Below are 25,305 nucleotides of genomic sequence, written 5' to 3'. Positions count from 1 at the left end.
GACCAAGACTTTGACAGAGATTCAACAGTGCTTTACATTACATTACATTACAGGCATTTGGCAGACGCTCTTATCCAGAGCGACGTACAACAAAGTGTATAACCATAACCAGGAACAAGTACGACGAAACCCCTAGAGAGAATAATCTGTTTGTTTTTTTTGTGTCTTGGTATTGTTGTTCTTTTTGATATGGTGATTTCTTTATTTTAGCTGCTTTTGTTGTTGCCGAATTACTGTATGTATAGTGAAATAAAGGTTTGTTCAAACTCAAACTCTCCCCCCCCCCCTCTCTCTCTCTTTCTCAGGCAATGAGGATGTGAGGTTGGTGAATGGAGGCAGCCCCTGTGCTGGGAGAGTGGAGGTTTACCATCAGGAAGAGTGGGGGACAGTGTGTGATGATCGTTGGGATATGACAGATGCTGAGGTGGTGTGTAGACAGCTGGGCTGTGGAGATGCTGTAGCAGCACCAGGAGATTCTCACTTTGGCCCAGGGTCTGGGAACATATGGATGGATGAAGTGTCCTGCAGGGGATCAGAATCCACACTGAAGGAGTGTCGCTCACGAGGATGGGGTAAACATGGCTGTAGTCATGTAGAGGATGCTGGAGTGATCTGCTCAGGTAGGACTCAGTGTTATTCAGCTCTTACCAATGTTCTTATACCAACACAGGACTTTGGATTTAAATGAGGATATATTAGTTTCATAAATGCATATATTATTACATAACTAAAACATTGTATTACATTTTAAAATGTGGTGTTATGAAGTAAATTACTGTATTGCTCCTTTCACTGAACTAATTCAGGACTTACGCAGTCACAGCAGAATCTTTGTGTTTCTGATGTATTTCTCTTTTTCTGACGCTATCAGAATGTTTATTCTTTTAAAGTTTAAGTCTGTAGCAGAAGTTTACATGTGATTGGCTCATCACACGCTGCAGTTCATACGGGATTGGCTCATCTCACACTGCCGTGGACGTGAGGTTGGCTCATATCACACTGCTGTATTCCATGTGTAATAGCCGTGCAGTCCTGTATTCATGCAGCTGTGCTCACTGTTGTCTCTGGAATAAGGTGCCAGTCATTGCAGATGATTCTCTCTTTATTCCCTGTTTAACTGCAGCCCATCGTAAGGTCAGGCTGGTGGGCGGGGCTGACCTGTGCTCTGGGAGAGTAGAGGTGCAGCATGGGGGCTCCTGGGGCACGGTGTGTGATGCTGACTTTGACCAGCGGGACGCAGAGGTTGTGTGCAGGGAGCTGGACTGTTGGGCTCCTGGAGAGTTGCGGGGGGCAGCTGCATTTGGCCAGGGGGAGGGCCAGGTGTGGGCAGAGGAGATTCAGTGTTCAGGCAACGAACCTCGCATTTACTTCTGTCCCAAAGCACCCTCACAGAATCAACCCTGCTCCCATGGAAACGATGTGGGACTGGTGTGTTCTGGTAAGAGTCATTTGTATACTGTGTGTTTCAGTGACACTGGGTTAATATAGTCCTAAACAGATTGTATGCATTTATATTAAAGAAGATCAAGATATTCATTCATTATACTGTGAAATGTGACATCTCAGGGGCTGTAATGCTGGATATTGTGATGCAGATATAATCTGTAAAATGCAGTGAACACTATAGAAGGCGGGGATGTGCAGCCCATAACCCTCTGATAGGGGAAGCACACCATATGTACCATAGACACACAGGAAGAGGATGCACACAGAGCTATCGCAGCCTTCCTGTGAGCTGCAGGAATTCACATACAGGCATTTCTGAGCAGCGGCATCTCCCAGTGTGAGTTTAATCTGTGTGGAGTTTGTATGATCTCCCAGTATCTGTGTGAGTTTAATCTGTGTAACCTGTGTGTGTGTATGTGTGTGTGTATGGGTGTACAGTACAATACAATAAGCTCTTATATAGCGCTCTTCATGCGTACATTCCAGGGTGCTTTACAAAATAAATAAATAAATAAATAAATATATATAAATAAATAACCTAAGAAGTCAAAAGTAAGAGGAATAGGCACATGAGAACAAATAAGTCTTAAGATACGATTTAAAAGAACCAATTGTAGCTGCACCTCTGATATGGCTTGGGATTGAATTCCAGAGGCACGGTGCAGCGCAGCTAAAAGCTCTTCCCCCAACTGTTTTTAATCAGCAACGAGGAACCACTAAAAGTTCAGCAGTAGCTGAACGCAGGGTACGACAGGGAACATAAGGTTCAATCAAATCCTGCAAATATGAAGGGCCAAAGCCATGCAATGCTTTATAAGCAGTTAGCAACACTTTAAATTCAACCCTGGAGCCAATGCAATGATTTAAGAACAGGAGTGATATGCTCTGAGCGATGTGTGTGGGTAAGTACTCTGGCTGCTGCTCTGGGTGTGTGTGTGTGCATGTGTGTGTTATTGTACATCTGTGTATGCGTATGTCTGTGTGCCTGAGTGTGTGTGTGTGTGTGTGTGTGTGTGTGTGTATATGAGTGTGTTTGTGTGTGTGTCTGCATGCATGTGTGTGCATGTGTGCGTGCAGGTGTGTGTGTTTGTGTGTGTGTGTATATGTATGTGTGTGTGTGTGTGTGCGCATGAATGGGTGTCTGTATGTATGTGTGCATGTATGAGTGTGTGTGTGAGTGTGTGCGTGTGTATGTATGTGTGCATGTGTGTGTATGCATGTGTCTGTGCCTGAGTGTGTGTATGATTGTGTGTGTGTAGGTGTGTGTGTGTTTGTGTGTGTGTCTGCATGCATGCACGTGTGTGCATGTGTATGTATGTGTGCGTGAGTATGTGCGTATGCATATGTGTGTGTGTGTGTATGTTTGCGCATGTGTGTGTTTGTATGTGTGTGTGTGTGTGTGTGTTTGTGTGTGTGTCTGCATGCATGTGTGTGCATGTGTGTGTGAGTGTGCGTGTGTATGTATGTGTGCGTGAGTGTGTGTGCTATGTATGTGTGTGTGTGTATGCATGGGTCTGTGTCTGTGTGTGCGTGTTTGCGTATGTATGTGTGCGTGTGTGTGTGCGTGTGTGTGTGTGTGTGTGTTTGTATGTATGCATCTGTGCGTGTGTGCGTGTGTGTGTGTGTTTTGTACCTGTGTATTCTTTTAGCCTCTTCCATAAGTCTCCTTTATTATCTCAGTGTTGGTCAGATGCTAACCCCACTGTGCTGTGTGTAGGGTACACCGAGTCCAGGCTGGCTGACGGCCCTGATAACTGCTCTGGTCGAGTGGAGTTGCAGCACCTGGGTATCTGGAGGCCAGTGTGTGATGCATGCTGGGACAGGAGAGCCTCCAATGTCCTCTGTCAGCAGCTGAAGTGTGGGACTGCAGTGGCAGTGCCAGGACGGGCCTGGTTTGGAGAGGGGAGTGAGCAAATCACAGCCGATGTGTTTGATTGCCATGGGAACGAGACACGCCTCTCACAGTGTGCTGTTTCCTCATGGAGCCGAGCTGTGCTCTCACATGGACCGGAAGCGGGAGTCATCTGCTCTGGTGAGGAGTCCTGCTCTCTGTACTGTATACATGACACAATTTAGCACACATTTACTGCACTGAGAGAGAGAGAGAGAGAGAGAAACCATAGAAACTGGCAGGCACAGAAAATCATGGTTGCCAGAAGAAAAAAGATTGTGCCAACAATGCAAATGCAACCAAATTGAAAATGAAAAACACTTCCTAATGGAATGCGCAAAATTTGAGCAAATTCGCCAAAAATTCTACCAAAAAATGATCCAGAAATGTCCCCAATTCAATGATATACCCAATGATGATAGATTAGCCTACCCTACCTATTAGGAGAAGAAAAAGGTTGCTGCTTACTAGCAGCACAATTTGTGTTCTCTTGCCATACTCTGAGGGACAATGTGTGGCCACCTCATGCACACATTTACACACAGCATACACTCTTACAAGCAGACACATAATATTCACTCATGCCCACAACACACAGATAGTCAGACACACACACACACCTAACATCACTTACTGATATTTTTGTATATATTTTAATATTTTTTATATAACAAATTCACATTCTCGGATTCATTGTATATAGTTGTATGTTGTAACTACTGCTTTGGCAACACAAGTGCCTATATTTGTCATGCCAATAAAGCACTTTGAAATTGAAATTGAAAGAGAGAGAGAGAGAGAGAGAGAGAGAGAGAGAGAGAGAGAGAAGAGTAACCAGCTCTACCCAGACAGAGTTCCCCTGGGACAACTGGCCATCAAAAGAACATTTTTACAAAATATCAACAACAAAAAATATCACACCCACTGCATCTAGAAATTTTGACAAAAATCAACAAAAACTATACATTGACAGCATGAAGAAATTAAAGAATAAACTGGAAATGTATTGTGCTCTAGGCCAGGATTGCTCCCTGTCAGAATATCTCACTAGAGTTAAAAACCAAAAGCAAAGGCACACATTAACAATGTACAGACTCAGTGACCACAGCCTTGCCATCAAAATGGGTTGCCACAAAAAGACCTGGCTGGCAAAAGCGAACAGGCTGTGTGCTCACTGCAATCTGGCAGGTGGAGACAGAGGCCCACTTCCTGCTTTCCTGCCCCAAGTACCTCCCAATCAGAAACCAATATTTTCCCAAATTCACTGTTCAGACTAATCAGTACCTATCGGAACCAAATAAATAAATAAAAGTTCTGGGGAAGAGGAAATCGCAATAGAGGCGGCAGCCCAGCATGTCTCTGCCTGCCGTAAATTAAGAGGGTGTGGGTTTCTCAGAGGAGCCTAACCCTAACCCTAATACACTTGGGTTTATCAGAGGAGTCTAACCCTAATACACTTGGGTTTAACAGAGGAGTCTAACCCTAACCCTAATACACTTGGGTTTATCAGAGGAGTCTAACCCTAACCCTAATACACTTGGGTTTATCAGAGGAGTCTAACCCTAATACACTTGGGTTTATCAGAGGAGTCTAACCCTAATACACTTGGGTTTATCAGAGGAGTCTAACCCTAACCCTAATACACTTGGGTTTAACAGAGGAGTCTAACCCTAATACACTTTGGTTTATCAGAGGAGTCTAACCCTAACCCTAATACACTTGGGTTTACCAGAGGAGTCTAACCCTAATACACTTGGGTTTATCAGAGGAGTCTAACCCTAACCCTAATACACTTGGGTTTATCAGAGGAGCCTAACCCTAATACACTTGGGTTTATCAGAGGAGCCTAACCCTAATACACTTGGGTTTATCAGAGGAGTCTAACCCTAATACACTTGGGTTTATCAGAGGAGTCTAACCCTAACCCTAATACACTTGGGTTTATCAGAGGAGTCTAACCCTAATACACTTGGGTTTATCAGAGGAGTCTAACCCTAATACACTTGGGTTTATCAGAGGAGTCTAACCCTAATACACTTGGGTTTATCAGAGGAGTCTAACCCTAATACACTTGGGTTTATCAGAGGAGTCTAACCCTAATACACTTGGGTTTATCAGAGGAGTCTAACCCTAATACACTTGGGTTTATCAGAGGAGTCTAACCCTAATACACTTGGGTTTAACAGAGGAGTCTAACCCTAACCCTAATACATCTGGGTTTATCAGAGGAGTCTAACCCTAACCCTAATACACTTGGGTTTATCAGAGAAGTCTAACCCTAATACACTTGGGTTTAACAGAGGAGTCTAACCCTAACCCTAATACACTTGTGTTTAACAGAGGAGCCTAACCCTAACCCTAATACATCTGGGTTTATCAGAGGAGTCTAACCCTAACCTTAATACACTTGGGTTTATCAGAGGAGTCTAACCTTATTACACTTGGGTTTATCAGAGGAGTCTAACCCTAACCCTAATACACTTGGGTTTAAAAGAGGAGTCTAACTCTAATCCTAATACACTTGGGTTTATTTATTTTTATTTAATTTAACCAGATGAGTCTTATTGAGATTAGAAATCTCTTTTTCAAGAGAGACCTGGCCAAGAAAGCAACAGTTGATTACAGACACAACAAAATTTCAACATTTAACATATTATAAAAGCAGACAAACAGCAATGTTCAAAGTTTATCAGAGGAGTCTAACTCTAACCATAATAGTCTTGGGTTTATCAGAGCAGTCAAACCCTAACCCTCATACATTTGGGATCCTTAGGCTCTGCCCTCTCAGCTCTGGACGGGACAGTGCGGCTGACTGGAGAGGGTGCGTGTGAGGGCCAGGTGGAGGTGTACTACCAGCAGACCTGGAGCAGAGTGGGGGGGTCCTGGAGCTTCAGTGAGGCCTCGGTGGCCTGCAGGCAGTTGGGCTGTGGCTCTGCAGTGCAGGTCTACAGCTCCTCTCCGTCTGGGACAGGGGGCAGTGGGGAGTGTCTGATGGGGGTTCAGTGCTCCGGGAGAGAGGCTCACCTAGGGAACTGCAGCACTCCACACAAACTCGCCTGCAGCTCCAGGGAACAGGTGTCCATCGTCTGTTCCAGTGAGTACAGGTTACTAATGAAGCTTCTCTGCAGTCTCTAGCTGCTTGTTTGACATGGGGGATATAGTATGCTCAACCTAAAGGACTTTTAAAAAGTATTAGGAATCACAGTATTTAAAACAGACAGAGCTTGTGTAATAACTCAGATAACTTCTCTCTATTTCTTTTTCTCACCCCCTCTCTCTCTCTTTATCTCCCTCTCTCTCTCTCTCTCTCTCTCTCTCTCTCTCAGATCACAGGACTCTCAGGCTGGTGGGGGGAGGGGGGGACTGTGCGGGACGGTTGGAGGTGTTCCACAGGGGCTCCTGGGGGACAGTTTGTGATGACTCCTGGGACCTGGAGGATGCTCAGGTGGTGTGCAGGCAGCTCCAGTGTGGGACGGCCCTCAGTGCCCCGCTACCCTCCTTCTTTGGGCCAGGAAATGGATCTGTCTGGCTGGATGAGGTGGGCTGTGTGGGGAACGAGACGTCCCTGTGGGACTGTCCCACAGCCGGATGGGGACAAACTGACTGTGGACACAAGGAGGACGTGGGGGTCGTGTGTTCAGGTCTGGAGCTAAGTGGAGCACCTAAAGTTCTTGCTTTTGCACTGACACTAATTTGGTGTGAATACATGATACCTGATTGGTGAGGAATTTCAGGTGTTCAAAGTGATGAGATTTATCTCTGGAGAGCAGTGGCTAACAGAGCACAGCTTTTCATCCTGACTTATACCTGCATCCGATACATTTACCTTTCTATCCTCTGTAATTTCTGGCACAAGATTTTAAGGTTATGTTTATTTTTAAACCAGTTTGTCCCTAAGAGATTTCTAACATTGTTGTTGTAGAATTCAAGGAGATGAGACTGGCCGAGGGCTGTTCTGGGAATTTGGAAGTTTTCTACAATGGCACCTGGGGCAACGTGTGCTTCAATAAAATGACTACAGACACGGCTACTCTCATATGTCAGGAGCTGAACTGTGGGAAGAGCGGATTTGTGTCTAACACACGGTCAAGACTGGAATCAGCTCCAAACTGGCTGGATCAATTCAAATGTCGCCGACATGACTCCACTCTGTGGCAGTGCCCATCAAATCCTTGGAGTGAGAATACCTGCGGGAAAACCAGCGTGGCTTCACTTACCTGCACAGGTAAACCTCACTCTACTGCAGACTTTATACTCCTGTTAGGACCAGTATAATAAACCTCATGATTACAAACACAGTATCACTCCTATTGGGAACAGCAGCATAAAACTCTCCTTACTGCAGACTTTAGTACTTCTCAGGGCTGGCCCATGGCATAAATGGTCTATGCGGTTGTTTAGGGCCACAACCGCTAGGGGGGGCTACACGGCGGGGGGGGGGGGGGGGGGAGCACGGTCCAGTGTTTATCTAAGGTAAATAATGTTATTTTCGCAGTTACGTTATTCATCCCCTATCGCAAAATTAGCGGTATACATTTTAAACAGAATGGTACCCGTACATTTCACAACAATGCAATGTATGAAGGATTTTACAAAGTGAACCCCCTTCTCTCCCCCGCTCAACGGAATCCAACAGCTCCCCCCCCCCCCCCCCCCCCAAGGGCCGGCCCTGGTACTTCTGTTAGAAACAACAGAATTAAACCTTCAAGTAGAACTGACTCATTTACGCAGATGGGGAGGATGATATGAAATCATTAATGAAGCTAATTTGCCCTAAACTGGTAAATATATAAGTCAGCTTATTAGTTTTTGCAACATTAAATTGGTAAAACTATGGACTATTTAAAGGTTCTTAGTGTAACCCCATGAATTAGATTTTTTGAAGCTCTAAGTAGTGGAGTTTGTTTCTGATATGGAATGAACCTGTTTCTGTCTTTGTGTTTTAAAATTTAAAATTTGTAGTTCATTTATTTATTTATTTCTCTTCACATCAAAGGGGAAGAGGATGATCAAGTTCCACGAAGCAAATTGTCACGTTCCTCAGCAGCAAATCAGAGAGCTTACACAAGTACGTTTTTTGGTTGAATCCTGTGGTAATCCTGTGGTAAGGGCAGATGTGTCTGTAGGAGATGTTAAACGTAATGAGGTCAGTCATAGTGTTAATGGAGATGTGTCTGTAGGAGATGCTAAATGTAATGAGGTCAGTCATGGTGTTTATGGAGATGTGTCTGTAGGAGATGCTAAACGTAATAAGGTCAGTCATAGTGTTAGTGGAGATGTGTCTGTAGGAGATGCTAAATGTAATGAGGTCAGTCATAGTGTTAGTGGAGATGTGTCTGTAGGAGATGCTAAATGTAATGAGGTCAGTCATGGTGTTTACGGAGATGTGTCTGTAGGAGATGCTAAACGTAATAAGGTCAGTCATAGTGTTAGTGGAGATGTGTCTGTAGGAGATGCTAAATGTAATGAGGTCAGTCATAGTGTTAATGGAGGTGTGTCTGTAGGACATGCTAAACGTAATGAGGTCAGTCATAGTGTTAGTGGAGATGTGTCTGTAGGAGATGCTAAACGTAATGAGGTCAGTCATAGTGTTAGTGGAGATGTGTCTGTAGGAGATGCTAAACGTAATGAGGTCAGTCATAGTGTTAATGGAGGTGTGTCTGTAGGAGATGCTAAACGTAATGAGGCTGCTCAGCTCATCTGTGTCTCCTGCTCTAGGTCACTGGCCCCTCCGGCTGGTGGGGGGTGAAGGCGGGTGCTCTGGGAGGCTGGAGGTGTTCCACGAGGGCTCCTGGCGGAAGGTGTGTGGAGACTCCTGGGACACGATGGACGTCCAGGTGGTGTGCAGACAGCTGGGCTGTGGGTCAGCAGGAAAGGCTCATACTAATGCTACATTTGGGACGGGGAAGGACGACCCCTGGGTGACTGAGGTGAACTGCAGGGGCACTGAGATGCACCTGTGGGACTGCCCACACCAGCACAGCCGCTGCCCACACCAGAACCAGGCTGGGGTCACCTGCACAGGTGAGCCTGTGACTCCAGATCACCTCAGGCTGACTGCCAGCTTCTGAGAAGATTAATCACTGGAGCCCTGACAGAAACACACACTCTAAACCCCAGGAGCAGCTTATAGATCCACCCAGCATTACAGCTCGATGATTACTTTATTCATGCGCTCACTAATAATGCAAGTAAAAAACATGATGCGTTGGAACTACATTTTTTTTAACAGAAGCTCGTATCCAGCGCAGCTTACAGAAGTGGAACGAGCAGAGAGGATGTGACATCATCAGGGTCACAGCCAATATCAGTGGGCAAGAACAGGAAGTGGAACTACTGAATGAATAAATAACAAATCTCTTCATTTTTATTTTACAGTTCCTTTATCTGAGTCCAGCTCCACTGCAGGTACGGACTCCTCTGGATGGTATAGGAGAGAGTTTGGGAGATAAAACCTGAGGCTGAGCTCAGAGCCCTGTCAATCACACAAACCCTTTCTCATGCCCAATAAAGAAAACAATGCATTTTAATTTATTTTAATTTTGTTGTTTTAGGTACTCCTGCAATGACTACACAACCAAAATCACAGCCAGGTAAAGTTGCCCAAGGAGTCATTTACACAGTGAAAAGAGGACCTCACGACTAATTTCAGCTGTTGGGACTAGCTTTTCCATGAATGCTCTGTTTTGCATTTCTACCATATAAATGGTGGTGGCTGTTTGCCTGGGTAGGTTGCTAAGTAACACTCAGTATTTGAGTGTTAACACACAACTGCTTCTTGCAGTTTTTTGCCTGTTGGCAACAGTACCTCTGCATTAATGCTTTAAGACTGAATGTAATCCTATAGGTTTCTATCTAAAAATAAACATGATGTGGCTCTCTAAGCTTGCTGAATGCTGGTACCAAGCTAGCAGTTTGCTTAATTTAAATAGCCAATGTCCTTGAACAGAAAAGAGAGAACACCCACGTTCTAGTACAGATAGCACAGGCTTAACTGAAGTTTACTCGCTGGAAAGTTAACCATGCCCTTGCTCTCAGGCCACCTTTTTATGTTGTAGTGGGTATCTTGTGGAATGACTCAGTTTGCTTAATGCAGACAGTTGCTCTGCTTTAATAGGTCGCTGGATGGCTGGCTGTATAAGTACAGTACTGTAGGTGGAAACACAGCTGAGTGGTCAGTGTAAGTAGGGCAGAGGCAGTGTGCCATGTTCTCTGCTGATGCCCAACCCCTTGCCTTCCCCGTTTTGCAGTTGTGTCCAAACAGCCAGTGCCTGGATCAAAGGAGGCTCCGCCCAGCCCGTCTATCCCAGCAGTGGCCTTCCTGGTGATGGGGGCGCTGTTGTTCCTGCTGCTGGCAGTGCTGGGTGTTCTGCTGTTCCAGAACAGAGCGCTGAAGAGAGGTAGGGGGCGGACGGGCGCTGGGTGAACCGCCATCACACGCCGAGTGTGACTGAAGAAGCCTCTCCAGTGATCAGCTCAGTGGGTTAACCACGCAGCTCTGAATGGGGGCTGATGGGAGGCTCGCCCAGTTAAGACCCTGCGCCAGTGCGTGTGGGTGGGCCCCGCAGTGTGGGGCCGAGTCCTCCATCACCAGCTGCCCTGAAAGCAAGGAGACTGCCGGGTGATGCGTGATTGGCTGCAGTGTTCCCGAGGGAGGGATTTGGTTGGCATGCTGACCTTGTCTTTTTGTGCACCAGCGCCCCCCCCTGTGGTCGATCACATTCCTGCAGTCTGCCTGAATCAGTTATCCGTTATGTGATAAAAGGTTGGACTGATCTCAGATCAGCAGTCCTACAGGGCCCTGGTCTCTGACAGGTGGCTGGTGTATGACGGTAGCTGTGTGCTGTAACTCTGCTGCTCATGCAGAGAGAAATGTGCTCTCTGAGAGGAGACTCTGACTCTGTGATTCTCTGTCTCTGCTCACACAGCCCTGTCTGAATGGGACCACACCCCTCTGCATGAAGCCGTCTACGAGGAAATTGAGTACAAACTAGCTAGAGGGGGAACCTACAGCGCCCCCCGGTGGGGTGAGTGAATCTGATCTGTCCTCCTCGTGCTTCACAGTAAAGTCTTAAACACTCTGTGGAAAACCTCCTCAGAGCATGTGTGGTGTGGGTGGGGTCGGGACACACCCTCTCTCCTGTTCACAGGGAGTGGCCTATCAGAGGATCCGCCCTCTGGGTATGAAGACGTGGAGGACGGCGAGGGACACTCCCTCTCAGGTAAGGGGGTGGAGCTCTCTGTGGGTGTAGGTGGTGGTGCTGTGGCTCCAGGGTGATTTTGGGAGGGGTGGAACTCCTGAGTGCTCCTCAGAGTTTCAGTGGCGTATGTCACAGGATCACTGGCTGTGAACAGGACAGCTGTGTAGTAAAATGGTGAGAGAACTGGGCTCAAATTTGCAGGTTCAATTTCCCTGAAAGTACACTGAAAGGTACTTAATCTGAATTGCTTCACAATACATCCAGCTGTATAAATGGATACTATGTAATGAAAAAGCTGTTTAAGTTATGGCTGAATAAGAGTGTCTGGTAAATGCCTGTAATATAATCATATTGTAGATATGGTGTTCAATCATGACATATATTTATTAAAACAGCCGTTATGGGTACGTGGGGATAGACTGTTAATCCGCTACTTCTACCCCTCAGGAGCACTGAAATAGTGCCCTTCAGGCCTCATAGATTTCTAGGTAGTTACAGACGTCTTCCAGCAGGTGGAGCTGCGCTCCTCTATGTTCTGTCTCTCTGTTACCACCTGGTCAGGTTGGTTCCTGTGGGACTCAGTGGTGTGGATTCCCCAGCACCCACATACCAAGGATTAAATATGGGGTCAGTTAGACTGTCCCCACACCGTCAGGCAGCCGTGACTGCAGTGTGCAAACACAGCTAGCTGAAGTGTTATTCAGTGCTGCTCTGAAGGGCCCCACTGTCCTGCTGTTTGACAGTCCTGAGATTCAGCCACAAGTCCCCAGAAGTCTCCTTGCTTTCAGGGGACCTGGTGATGGAGGACACACCGGAGAACTATGATGATGTCATCCCAGCGGATAAGCATCCAGACAGTGTGCCAGGTGAGTGTTTTGATTGGTTGGTGGGTTGATTCAATATTTTCTCCTCATGAATACATTTAATTGCATTCATTATTATATGCTGTACTTAGTTTTTTGTGTTCATTTTCCAATCTCCCTTTTTAGATGAATAAAACATGCACATTAATGGAATTATTTCATTACATAGAACATTTCTTGCAGTTGACTTTTGTTGTTCAGTCTTAGACATGGAAATTACATTTAAAGTTGTTGCCCTGATAATTAGTGTAACCAGTATGACCACCAAAACCAATATAGCCATTATGAGCGCTATAACCAGTGTGCCCAGTTTAACCAGCACTGCTGCTGCTTCTGTTTAAGGGGAGCTGGTGGAGGGAGATGCACTAGAGCACTATGATGATGTCATCACTATGCAGCCGGGCCCAGACGCTTTTCCAGGTTTAGTTTCTCTTTACAGAATATTGGAGTGAAACACAATGTCTGTCACTGAATTCACTGTGTTCTGCTCAGGTGCTTTTCTGTGTGTCTGGCTGCAATCATGTGATTTATTCATTATTAATGTAATATTTATATTTTAGATTATGATGTTTATTATTCTGTTCAATGAATTTTATAGATTAAGACACTATCCTGTGTTGAAAATCGTTACTTCCTGTCTGTGTAATTTGTGAAAATCATTGCCATGGGCTACTTCCTGTCTGTGTGGTTTGTTACAGGGGATCATGTGACAGACACTGAGGAGAATTATGATGATGCCGTGACTCTGGACTGGATTCAAGTGGGTGAGTCGGTACAAAGTGAATCACTCTATATAACATGAATAACTACAAGCTTTTATGGTTTAATAAAAATTCATCAATCCATCCCATTATATTTAATATACCAGTTCTTGGAAGACATTTTTCCAGATTGCTTCATGGGCAATTATGAGAATATGCACATTCCATTCCACCTGCAAACTGGTTTCTGAGAGTAGACATTTTAGTGTAGACATGACCCTATGAAAATATTTTGATTGAAACTTTTTCTTTCAGTATAGAATTACAAGATCACAGCAGGTATTTGCTGAAAATGAGCCTTTCCCTGACTGTGTCTGTCTGTCTCCTGATCCATCCCTGTAGGGGAGAGTGTTCTGGCTGAAAGCCCTCCCGCTCCCTGGGGGATGGACTATGATGATGTGGGGGAGTAGCCTCTTGAAAGAGGAGGAGCACTGTGAGATTGACAGTTTTAACTTTGGAAGTGTCCACCCACAAGTTTGGATAGAAGAACTTACATGGACTCCTTTATCCTACACATCTCAAGCAAAATGTTTTAACGTCATAAAACCATATCCCACTAGATCAGTTATTCATGAATTTATAATTCACCCGAAATTATTTACTGTGGACTCCTTAGCTCATTCATAAATTAGGACACTGGAAATGCTGGTACTTGTATACATTGAGAACAATAGCTTGCATTCACTGACACAATGAGACAGTTACTTTTTCTGACCAAGATGATGATGTACAGCTCAAACTACATCAAGTCAGTACTGGCCACTTCAATATGAAATGAATGCATCAAAATTTTTGGAATGTAAAAATGAAAACTGTGCTTTAGCCTGTGTAAGCCTTGGTTTTAGATTTGTTTGTATTTACATCAAACCCTTTCAGTTTTGGCTGCTGTGTTCATCATGTGCAGGTCAGAGCTGTCCATGTTGGCTCTCTGATTGACACATAGAAGGGTAGTCAGACAGCACTTATCCAGCATCCCAACATGCTCATTTGCAAGATCACATTTTTAAATATGCTTTTATTGCACATAGCGGATGAGTTTGTTCATCTTTCCATCTGAGCAGAAGATGAACAAGGCAGTAAGTCTCCACTGGCTGCTTTGTTACTATTCAAAACTATTTCAGTACTACTTATTTCATACTGCTTTCATTACTTCTCAAATTAGTTCAATTTTTTTTAACAAAAATTTTTTTTTTAACTACTTATATATATATATATATATATATATATTGATGCTAGATCTTGGAGAATTATACTGCTTTTCATAGACAAGATTTTATAAAAATGAAATATTATATTTTGCTAAAATGCTCACAATGTATTTCTTAGCCTTCTTAAGCAATACCTGTGTTTTTAACAGCTGTGTGTCAATAAGATATTTTTTAATAAAGCTGAAAGACTGATTGAACTTTGCTCTCTCATTTCCTTTTATTTCTATTCTACATTGATGTATTTGTTCATTCATTTGAAAATATGCAGGGATAGGTATAGTACACAATTTTAGATTGTTTGCAGATTTATGACACTGAAATAGAGGAAGAGAAACAGAACAGCAGCCATACCACCCTGCACCCTGCTCCTGCTGAATGGCTGAAGCTACACAAGTGTGGGCTTTGGGTGGGAGACCACCGGGGGAAACTAAGTTTCTTAAAATTAAACCAAATTTAAATTAATTGCAGTTCTAAGAATCCCTCCCCGTCCCATCCCTCTGGGCGTATCTCTTTATCCTCACAGATCGTACTTTCCCCCTTTTATTTTATAGTCGTTCCCCTCAATTAATTCTCTCAGTGAACACTCCGGCATCTCTGGCGGTTTATATTCAATTCCGTGCTCAACATTCCACGCGCGCTCGCCCGGTTCCCCTCGCTACTCCTGCCGTTCCAGCCCAATAAAGCTAGAAGACAGCGCTACTCTTGTTTATTCTGATCATTATTTGCAGCATTTAATGGGACAAATTCTCTTGACCTGCTTTAATACTGAGCTTGCCAACAGAAGCCTGGTTTTGTCCCAATGGCCATCATTTCCACATGTTCACTGTACTGGGATTTTTACTGACACCTAGTGGTTAAAATATGCAAGACCTTAACAACACCAACACATCCTGTCTGCATCTCCCATTCCCAGTCACAGGGATATTGCCCCAACTGTCCCAATTTCACTATACACTATTGGCCCAATGCCATAATACAGATGTTCTCATCTTATCCCTTTTGAAAATCTAATAATCTTTATTTAATCAGACAGTTCGGTGAGTTCTCTTTTGCAGTGACAACCTGGGGAATCAGCGTGTGGGGAATTAAATGTGTGCAATCACTCATTACATTACATTACAGGCATTTGGCAGACGCTCTTATCCAGAGCGACGTACAACAAAGTGTATAACCATAACCAGGAACAAGTATGACGAAACCCCTAGAGAGAAGTACCGGTCCAAGTACAGGGAACAACCGCATAGTTCAACTTGGACCCTGATGGTTAAACTGATTAACACTAACAACGAGAACGGCAACAACGCAATCTATGGAAAAATAAAAATAAATACAAATACAAATACAAAAATACAATCACTCAGATGTAGAGGATGAGTTGGTGGTCAGATGTTTGTTGTACCTGGACCTCCAGGTGAGAGAGACACCTGTGGCCAATGACCATACCACCACTGTCTGTGTTAATGTGAGGCTTTTGTCATTTAACGATATAGCTCAGGAGGTAAGACTGATTGTCTGGCAGTCGGGAGGGTTGCTGGTTCAAACCCCTCCCTGGGCATGTCGAAGTGTCCTTGAGCAAGACACCTAACCCCTAACTGCTCTGGCGAATGACAGGCATCAATTGTAAAGCGCTTTGGATAAAAGCGCTATATAAATGCAGTCCATTTACCATGCTGGTTAACTATACCCTCCCTCCCACAAGACAGAACAGACTGTAGGAGAGCAATGAGAGGCCACTTATTAAATAAATAAACTGCACGGATGAATAACCTTAAACTTGCCTCTCCTGGTTTTAATGTTTAAGTTTTAAGTTTAAGTCTCTATGTCTGTATGTAATGTCCTGCTGTCGGCTGCCCTGTCTTGGCTGATGCAGTACATACCTGTGTCCAGATGAGGTCAGCAGAGGTCATGTTTCACTGTCAGCCAAAACTAAGAGCAAGTGGGGTAAAAAGAAAAAGACTGAAACAATGATTATAAGAAGATTGCCAGTGTGAAAACATCATAGGTGGAACCAGTCCACAGAGAAAGTGCCCGTCCTCCACTGACTAGTTTGCTATCAATAGTTAAAGATGAGCTAAATGGCAATAGGGAGCTAATGGGGAATCTGTCAAAGCAATTAATCAGTGTTTGGGCAGATTATTGCCTGAGGTATTAAACTATGGTCAAATAGACTGTCCGTGTATATTAATTTAATACATGGTTCAGAAGAGAGAGGTCACCCATCCAGGCCTCCAGATGATAGGTGTTTGACCCCGGAGAGGTTCAACTCTGGAGCAAAATGCAGTGTGAATATTCCCTTTCCTCTGCCATCATGCTTGAGTCACCGAGTCCTCCTGCTGTTTGTCTCGTCTGTGTGATTGGGGGGAGTGGGGAGAGGGGGAAGGTTGTCTGGGGAAAGGATTGCCTAATGTGTCTGAGGACTCCATCTTGAAAGAATTGCAGATGTCAGCAACCTTCCTCTCAAAAAAGGTGGGACACATGCGGTACCCCCACACAGTGAGGAAGATGATGAGAGAGGAAGAAGAGCCCAGTGATCACTGTTTGAGTTTAGCTGCATTTTGAGGTCAACAAGTCTCATAATCAACCACAAAATGGCCCTCAGATACCAACCAGCTCCCTCTCCGAAACACTGTTTAAAGATCTTGTGTTGAAGAAGATATCTGAAACCCCCAAAGTGGATGCTGTAACTCTAACTCCTAAATAAGTATGAAATATTAACTGAAATATAATTTACACACGGAATATGTTGCCTCAGGTGTACTTTCTGAGAGAAATCAGCATGACTGTGATAGGCCCACATGACCTAACCTGACCTGAAGAGCTGCCAAAGTGAAACATTTAACTGTGACACTGAGGAGCTTGCAGATTGACTTCAACCCCCTCTAGTATCGTAGAGTATCGGAACGTAAACACAGCAGCCGGAAGTTGTACTGGTTATCGTGTACGTCTCATTCATCTGCATTTGAGTGACAAGCTTCCCTCTCCTCTGCAGAGGAGCTGCGGGTAAGAGACGCTCGCGTGGTTTCTGTGCTTTGATCGCGCGCTCGCGAGGGAAGCAAAGCTAGCCTTCATAAATGATAATTATTATTATTACAGGCATTTGGCAGACGCTCTTATCCAGAGCGACGTACAACAAAGCATGACAAATGATGCTTGCAATCCTACTCATGTTAGCTAGCAAGCAAATAACAAGAAATCAAGCTTGTTCTAATGAAAAACGTTTAAGCTAAAGTTAATAATACAGTAATTACTTTCTAGCCAGCTTTTCAGGTTAAAATGATTGTGGTTATGTTCAGTTTAATTCGTTCAAAATCAAAACACGACAGGCAAGAAAACATTGGTAGGCAGCTAACAAACAAAGCTAGTCTTACAATCAAGGTTATTTGATGCTTACAATCCTACTCAAGTTAGCTAGCAATGCATTTATTACCAGCTTGCCAGGTAAAAATTAACTGTGGCAATTCCTCATGACAATTAATTATTTTCCACCACGTAAGTAATTCAGTTCATGTAAACCGTTGATACACACTCATCTCTTGAGCGTCTAGCAGCGATTATTGCCTAACTATCGAGATTCTAAGTAACCGGAGATAAAACTTTTTTTTTTGTACTCCACGTAGACCATAAACCATTGAATATAAAAACGACTCGAAGTCGCCGTACGACCCAAAGGCCAATGCGCCGTCTATGTATATCTCATAAAACAACACGTTTTCAACGTACAAAAATGCCAAGTTACTCACACATACAAGACATAGACCGCCTATAACTCATTCCTTCAGACTGCCAAAATATAGGCCTGCCATTAAAACTATTGATATAAAAATGACGCCAAGTTACGGTACTACAAACAATATAGGCTATCTTGCCTCACCGAAATGAAATAAGATGTATTCCAAAGCAACGCTACCCAATATTTCCTCAATTCTTTCAAGTCACTTGCCAAAACTGGGACCTTGCCCACTAGGCCACAGGCAGCTAGCTGTTTAAACTGGAAATGTTTCAGAGTAAAAAGGTATGGGTATTTTGCGTGTGTATACGAGTTTTTGATTGGGTCGTGTAGGTGAAGATTTGGCCTGTGTCGTAAAATGTCCAATGGGGAGACATGTTGTTAGTCGGATAGGCGGAAGGAAAAATAATAATAATAAGAAGAAGAAAAAGAAAAAGAAAAAGGAGTAAACACAAAATCCCCTTAGTTTGGGGCTTTATTGTGTGGACATGTGAAGTTGTTTATGAAATCTGTCTGTTGAAATGGGGTCAGAATGTACAGAATTTAATCTTTTTAAGGGCTGAGTGTCTGTGGCTGTTGTGGTTATTTCTGTGGGAAACCCTGAAAAGTGCCAAACTCTCTGTGCTGTACAGGTATGGGACATGCCCCCGCCAAGTCGTAACTTGGCGGGATGGCATACCTGCCATCCCAATATGTCTATGACACAAACTGTAGCACGATGTGTTCTGAAACAAGACTGCATTTGTTACCAAGGCCGAAAACCATAGACAGACTTTTGGAGGCTCTCAGCACGAGCTCAACAGATCCTCACCGTAGTTTTAAACTATATGGTCAACATTTACGTAGGGCCTGTTTTCTTAAAAGCACTATCGTTTTAGAAAGGACTGTAGTTGTGATGAAGTATTAAACAGTTAGTGCTTTATGTCAAATAACTGCACTGAACTTCTTCGGAAACGTGTAGTCTGCAGCCTTTTCTTCATTTTCCTTTCACTGGCCTGGCCAATCGGTGCTCAGCTTTTCGTTACCCAATGACGTCATTACTGTTCGACGGCGGTAAAGTTGAACAAGACTTCCGGGAAGGCTGTGAGTACCGCTCCGTGAAGCTAGTGTCAAAAGTTTATGAATTTTTTCATTATGTATTTTGCAGCGATACAAGTATTCGATGTCCACTGATCCGTAAGTATTTCAGCAAATATTTATTTGTGGTGAACGTTCACGTTTGCCGTCGTGGTGAAGAAGGATAATGAGGATAAAATGCCTACTGCTCAAGTTAGCTTGTTGAATTGAAGTTGTCCTTGACAATAACTCAGCTGGAACGGTTATTAGCTGAAATGTTAGTCACCTTTATTTTAAAGAAAAATGTGACGCAATGTGATGTATTTAGAATGTCTGCTAAGTGGCTAGAAATATTTATTTTTCCATACGTAGGATTTTTGGGTGTAAATATAAAAGCTATTGTAGCTCATCCATTAAGCATTGTGACGAAGCACACAGATTGTTATCTGTCAAGTATCTGAGACCTTTTCTGAGTGAGTAATAGAGAATAGTGTACATTAAAAGCTGGTTAAATTATTAAATTATGCTAATCATTGGAAAGATGCAGCGGTATGATGAACAGTGCGGCGAGCGGAATAATGCGCGTGCTGTGCATCAGTGCGCTGCAGGGGAGCTGAACGGGGGAGTGGCCGCGTTCTCAGTCTGAGTGCTGCGGGACCAGCTTGGACTCCTCAGGAGGAAGAGCTGCACGTGGAGGATGAGGGATTTGAAGATGTGGACGACAGGGACCCAACGGCCCATCATCGTGCAGCACCATCAGGTAAATCACCCACCCACCCTGCAGCCCTGAGGCCTGTCCCCAGTACCCTCACCTCACTTCCCAGAGATCCAACCGGATCCAACCAGTGTCGCCTGTGTGACGTCAGTCAGTTTGCACCTGGGCCACGCCAACTATCACACTATTTACTGAATAAAAAATGGTTGTTATAAAAGTAACGTTATGTACATACTCATTCATTGTCTAACATTAGGCTAACTTAAGCTGTCTTTACACTGCCGAGCTGGGTTAAAATGCTGTAGCAGACCTGGGGTAGAATTAGTGATGATCAATTTCCACAGACGTTCTTCATCCACCTTTTGCCCAGTATGAAAATCTTTACACTGCAGAGAAGAATTTGCGGTATTCGCTGTGGCTCGTGCAATTATGTATTTCGTGCACAATAAACAGTCTTTCTCATGAATGATTGTTCTGTGATATTTTTGAAACAACTGCCTTGCAAAATGTTACCCCTGGTGTTTCTGGTTTTGCTAGCTAAACTGTTCGAGAATAAAGCTGAGCTGGGTGTTAAATTAGCAATCAGAAAAAGAATAATAAAATAAAAACAAAGGAGATTTCACCAAAAAAGGGCAAGTCTGAAGGAACATATGAGGAAGTGTAATAAAATAATAACAATGCTATTCCATACTGCTGTATTCTTTTATTTACTTTTCTCTGACTGAAATCAGACCGGCTCTGCACCACCTATACCCCGTGTTAATGCTCTGTGTAAAGACGGCTTTATTCCGATCATTAGCCTATAATATATTGATGAACTTGATGGAAATGTAAATAACGGTAACGTTAAGGCCAATTCAGATCAATGATTCGCAATGAGACAAAGCGGTTTTAGAATGTTGCAGAGAAGTGCTGCGGTGTGAACTGGTTAGTTGCAGAGCGTCTGAAGCCGTTGCCTGGGGTCTCAAAAGACCCACCTTGTCAAATCGCCAAGTGTAGTTAGAACATTTACAATCAGACGTCTTGGAATTTTGCAAGTTGCATCCAGTCTCGTTGCGAATCATTAATCTAAACTGACCTTTAGTTAGCTACATTGCAACGTTGCAACAAGGTAGCATTGCATTCGAGAGATGTTTTGCGAGGTCGGTACCAGTCGGTAGCATTAGCTAGCGTTTTTTCTAATTCACATTAGATTGTGTTAATTACATTAGCTAGCTAGCTAACGCAACGTTACCTGATATGAGAGATGACTACTGTGTGCAACTTTGCCTGAACTAATGTTGCCTTTCTTGACATGGTCCGGTAGCTAGCGTTAGCTGTGCAAATAGCTAGGCTATGTAATTTAGTAACGTTGCATTGTCATCCAATGTAGTACGAAATCTACATCAACAAATAATATGACCTCTCATGTTACACAAAAACATTTTAGGGTTCCATAACCCCCCCTTTCTCTGTTATTGTAATGCTAGCAGACACCGGAAAAAACAGTACGCCGCTCACACACAAGTGAGTTGAAGAGCAAGCCTGTTGCGTTAGCTCCGTCTACCCTCTCTGGCGGACCAACCACTGATGAGTGATGGAAAACGCGTCACTAACTATGCGCCACTTGTGATTTTTTCCCGGGAATGTCGCCACAGACACCCAGTTCTTTAATCATAAATTATAATAATAATAATAATAATAATATAAATTAATATAATAATAGGCTCAATCGCCATTGTGTTACCTAATTCGGCAATACATAGTGACTTAACAGACATTTATTTTAATGAAAATCTTCGAGTTTATTACTTTAACACACAGCACTGGCTTTGTGTGTTAAATGTTTCACTATGAACCCATAGAAGTCTTATATTTTGTTAAATGTTGCACTATTAACAAATGTCTTGTTGTAGAAGGTACATTTCTCCATGGAAAGAAAAACTAAAATCCTCATTTTTCCTGTGAAAATGAGTGTAGAGGTGTTACGGCCTGGCTCGAAAAGCCGTAACAAGTCCAATTACCCAAAAATACAATCAAAAAGCTGATTTAAAAACACAAACCCAGACATTTATTAGAATAACAAACAAATCACAAACTAAACGAAGGAAAACCCACAAAGTTCAAACAAAACAATCTTCACAAAAACTACTAACCCAAAACTACAAACCCAAAACCACAAATCAAACCACAAACCACACCCAAAAGAAAGACGAAAGAAGATCTCAAAGAAAGACTCTCTACCCAAACCACAAACACAAAAGCCCCAAAAGAAACTGTCCCCTGCCTCATACTACTGGGTTTATATTGGGCCACAGGCAGGTGGAGGCAATCATGCGATTAGGCAGTTAGGTAATTACCTCCACCTGCACTACCCAGACCAGCAGAGGCAGAGGACGTAACAAGAGGTTGGCCAGTCTGCTGGGTTGCCCACCTTGTTATTTTTTTGTTTGACCATCATTGTCATAATTATTCTTTGCTCCTCCTCCGATCCCACGGTGACCCCTCTGCACCAGTCTGACCACCACTTCATTTCCTTCTCCCTCCCTCTTGCTCCCCTCCCTCCCTCCCCTCCATCCACTCCTACTGTCATGGTCCGCCGTAACCTCCGCTCCCTCTCTCCCTCCTCTCTCGCTTCTAGTGTCACTGCTTCACTCCCCACTCTTGAATCCTTCTCCAACCTTCCCACTGACTCTGCATCCTCCGCTCTGTCTTCCTCGCTCTCCTCAGCACTTGACTCTCTCTGTCCTCTAGTCTCCTGGCTGGCACGCTCGTCCCCTCCCAGTCCGTGGATGTTTGACCCCCTCCGAACCAACCGGGCCAGCCTACGTGCAGCGGAGAGGAAGTGGAGGAAATCCATGGCTCAATCTGACCTGTCTGCCTACCAGTCTCTGCTACCTGCATTTTCTATTGCTGTAACCTCTGCTAAAATGAATTATAAAACAAAAATTCATAAATCTGCCTCTAACCCTCATCAACTGTTCTCCATTTTCTCTTCTCAACTCAGCACTCCTCCTCCCCCACCTCAGTCCTCCCTCGCTGCAGATGACTTTGCGGTTTTCTTTGATGAGAAGATTGCAGACATCTGCAGCTCCTTCATGTCCACCGCCACCCTTCCCCACTCCCCCCTCTCTGTTCCCTCCCCTTGTTTCTCCACTTTCTCTCCCCTCACTGACTCTGATGTTTCCCAGCTCCTACTCTCCCACCGCCCTACCACCTGTTCTCTTGACCCTATCCCTTCCTCTCGCCTCCAGACTATCACACCTGACATCCTCCCGTTTGTCACCTCCCTTGTGAACTCCTCCTTGTCTTCTGGATGCTTCCCCTCTTCCTTCAAGCTGGCCCACATCACCCCACTGCTGAAGAAGCCCACTCTGGATCCCTCCGTCATCCAGAACTACCGTCCTACTTCTCTTCTCCTCTTTTTATCCAAAACAATTGAACGAGCTGCTTCTAACCAACTCTCCTCTTTTCTCTTGCTGAACAACCTCCTAGACCCCCACCAGTCCGGCTTCAGACCTGGCCACTCGACAGAGACTGCACTCCTGTCGGTCAGTGAGTCGCTTCATGCCGCACAAGCAGCCTCCCGTTCGACCGTCCTGATACTCCTAGACCTTTCTGCTGCCTTTGACACAGTCGACCACCCCATCCTCCTGTCCTCCCTGGCAGCTATGGGGATCTGTGGCACAGCACTAGACTGGATCGAGTCCTACCTCTCCGGTCACTCCTTCCAAGTTGCCTGGGCCGGTGCAGTATTGGCACCTCGCCCCCTTGCCACAGGAGTTCCCCAGGGCTCAGTCCTTGCTCCCCTCCTGTTCTCCCTGTACACCCAATCTCTTGGTCCTGTAATCTCTGCCCATGGTCTGTCTTATCATTGTTATGCCGATGACACCCAACTCTTTCTCTCCTTCACCCCCTCTGACACACAGATAGATAAGAGCGTCTGCTAAATGCCTGTAATGTAAATGTAATGTAATTTGCATTTACACTGAAAATGTATCAGGAATATTATCATTTTTTAAACAAAATGCACCAGGGCTTTGCTGCATAGGGGTTCAGACTGCACTTTGTCTTTCATTGTTTTTTTATTATTATTCTTACACATTAAAAGATCATCACCTGAACAGGCCTCATACAAAAACATTAAAATCTGAAAATAAGCCAACACAATAACAGTTATGATCAATTTGCAAAAGTCTAAATGAAAATCTAAATCTTTGCTGTTTCAACTGTATGTGGTGGATGTGTGACGGATGGGTGTCTCTCTGGGGGGTGGACTAAATGATCAGTTCTTTCCAATAGTCCACCCCCCATTTCTCTCTCGCCAGGTTTTTGTTTTTCCTGAAGGCCCAAGACTGCACTAGGTTTCAGACTGCACAGCCAAACACTGCACTGAATACTCCATCCTTTTTAGAAATGAGCCGCTTTCTTCTTCTGTGTCTGTCAGCGCAGTGTGTCACAGGGGCGGGGTCTTCTGGTGGGAGGAGTCCTGACAGCCGGCAGTGATGCAGAGTTGGAATATATGGAGAAAATGTAAATGGCGTGCGCTGATTTGTCACTGTGGCTGTTTGAAGTGTTCCTGCAGTGCTCTTATAAGGCAGCAGTGATTGTGATTGGTGGGGGGGCAAGAGTGTGCTCTCTCACAGGGGGGCCGGGTGTGTGCACAGGGCTCAGTCTCTCTGAGAGCTCAGAGGTGAAGGTGTGAGCATCCACTCTGCTCTGAGGAAGGTTTGGTTTGTTTGCGCTGAAGATGGAGAGATGTCTGTTCTTTCTCTCGCTATCCTCCCTGCTCCTGCTCTCCACAGTCAGTGAGTACCAGCTTTATCCTCCTCTCCAGCTTCTCCACACCCAGTCAGGGCTCAGAGGCTGGGGGTCAGGGCCAAGGGGTCAGAGGGGCAGCTCTCCAGGCAGGGCAGGGCTCCAGGCCGTCTCTAAACACCAGAGTTTACTGTAGTAATATTTCTCTGCATCATTCATGAAGCTTTCATTCGACTAATTTTATTATTACTTATTTAGGAAATGTTTCTGTATTTGATTCACTGGTATATAAAACATGATATTTGAATAATCCAGCCAAGATAAAAGTTTTTTGTTTGATCATGTTTGTGTTTTAGTAAATATAAATATATGTGAATATAAAGATGTTTTTTAAGTATTGTTTTTATCGTTTCCGTGTCTATGTAATTTGGCGCCTGATAGTCATGAAACAGTCCAGGTATTAGTTGGCGTTCCCATAAATACCTGATGTTTGCGTGAAATTTATATCATAAGTTGGCCTAATTAATATTTTCACTTTTTGTAGTTGCAAGTTGCTTTTTATTAGTGTATTTTTATAAGAACTCTGCCGTCTTTAGTGCGTTATAACGGAAGACACAACGGAAATGTGACGTACTCTCTTCAGTGATACATTTGATGCTTTTATGGCAGCACATTAATAATATATTGCACTTTATTAAAA

The 25,305-nt window shown here is 44.1% G+C and overlaps 1 protein-coding gene and 1 long non-coding RNA gene across 2 annotated transcripts in view; both read left to right on the top strand.

Moving 5' to 3' along the window:
• The window catches only part of LOC118220427, a 426,649-nt gene that overhangs the window by 179,920 nt on the left and 221,424 nt on the right, over positions 1-25,305 (top strand). Inside the window, exons 18-35 of the mRNA XM_035404286.1 lie at positions 306-620; positions 1,124-1,438; positions 3,164-3,478; positions 6,111-6,431; positions 6,664-6,978; positions 7,260-7,562; positions 8,334-8,405; positions 9,056-9,361; positions 9,716-9,745; positions 9,892-9,930; positions 10,588-10,737; positions 11,266-11,364; positions 11,488-11,559; positions 12,327-12,404; positions 12,744-12,821; positions 13,100-13,165; positions 13,505-13,560; positions 19,829-19,913. Coding sequence (XP_035260177.1) covers positions 306-620; positions 1,124-1,438; positions 3,164-3,478; positions 6,111-6,431; positions 6,664-6,978; positions 7,260-7,562; positions 8,334-8,405; positions 9,056-9,361; positions 9,716-9,745; positions 9,892-9,930; positions 10,588-10,737; positions 11,266-11,364; positions 11,488-11,559; positions 12,327-12,404; positions 12,744-12,821; positions 13,100-13,165; positions 13,505-13,560; positions 19,829-19,913 — 3,015 coding nt within the window. The remainder of the gene's footprint in view (positions 1-305; positions 621-1,123; positions 1,439-3,163; positions 3,479-6,110; positions 6,432-6,663; positions 6,979-7,259; positions 7,563-8,333; positions 8,406-9,055; positions 9,362-9,715; positions 9,746-9,891; positions 9,931-10,587; positions 10,738-11,265; positions 11,365-11,487; positions 11,560-12,326; positions 12,405-12,743; positions 12,822-13,099; positions 13,166-13,504; positions 13,561-19,828; positions 19,914-25,305) is intronic.
• Positions 19,259-23,393, top strand: LOC118220032. Its single transcript, XR_004763895.1, has 3 exons — positions 19,259-19,273; positions 19,695-19,913; positions 23,343-23,393. It is a non-coding gene; the product is annotated as an uncharacterized LOC118220032 (long non-coding RNA).

Source organism: Anguilla anguilla, chromosome 2 (assembly GCF_013347855.1).
Source record: "Anguilla anguilla isolate fAngAng1 chromosome 2, fAngAng1.pri, whole genome shotgun sequence".
NCBI classification, from domain to species: Eukaryota; Metazoa; Chordata; class Actinopteri; order Anguilliformes; family Anguillidae; genus Anguilla; species Anguilla anguilla.
Note: the sequence above shows the minus strand (reverse complement) of the source record. Positions and strands in the feature narration are given on the sequence as shown.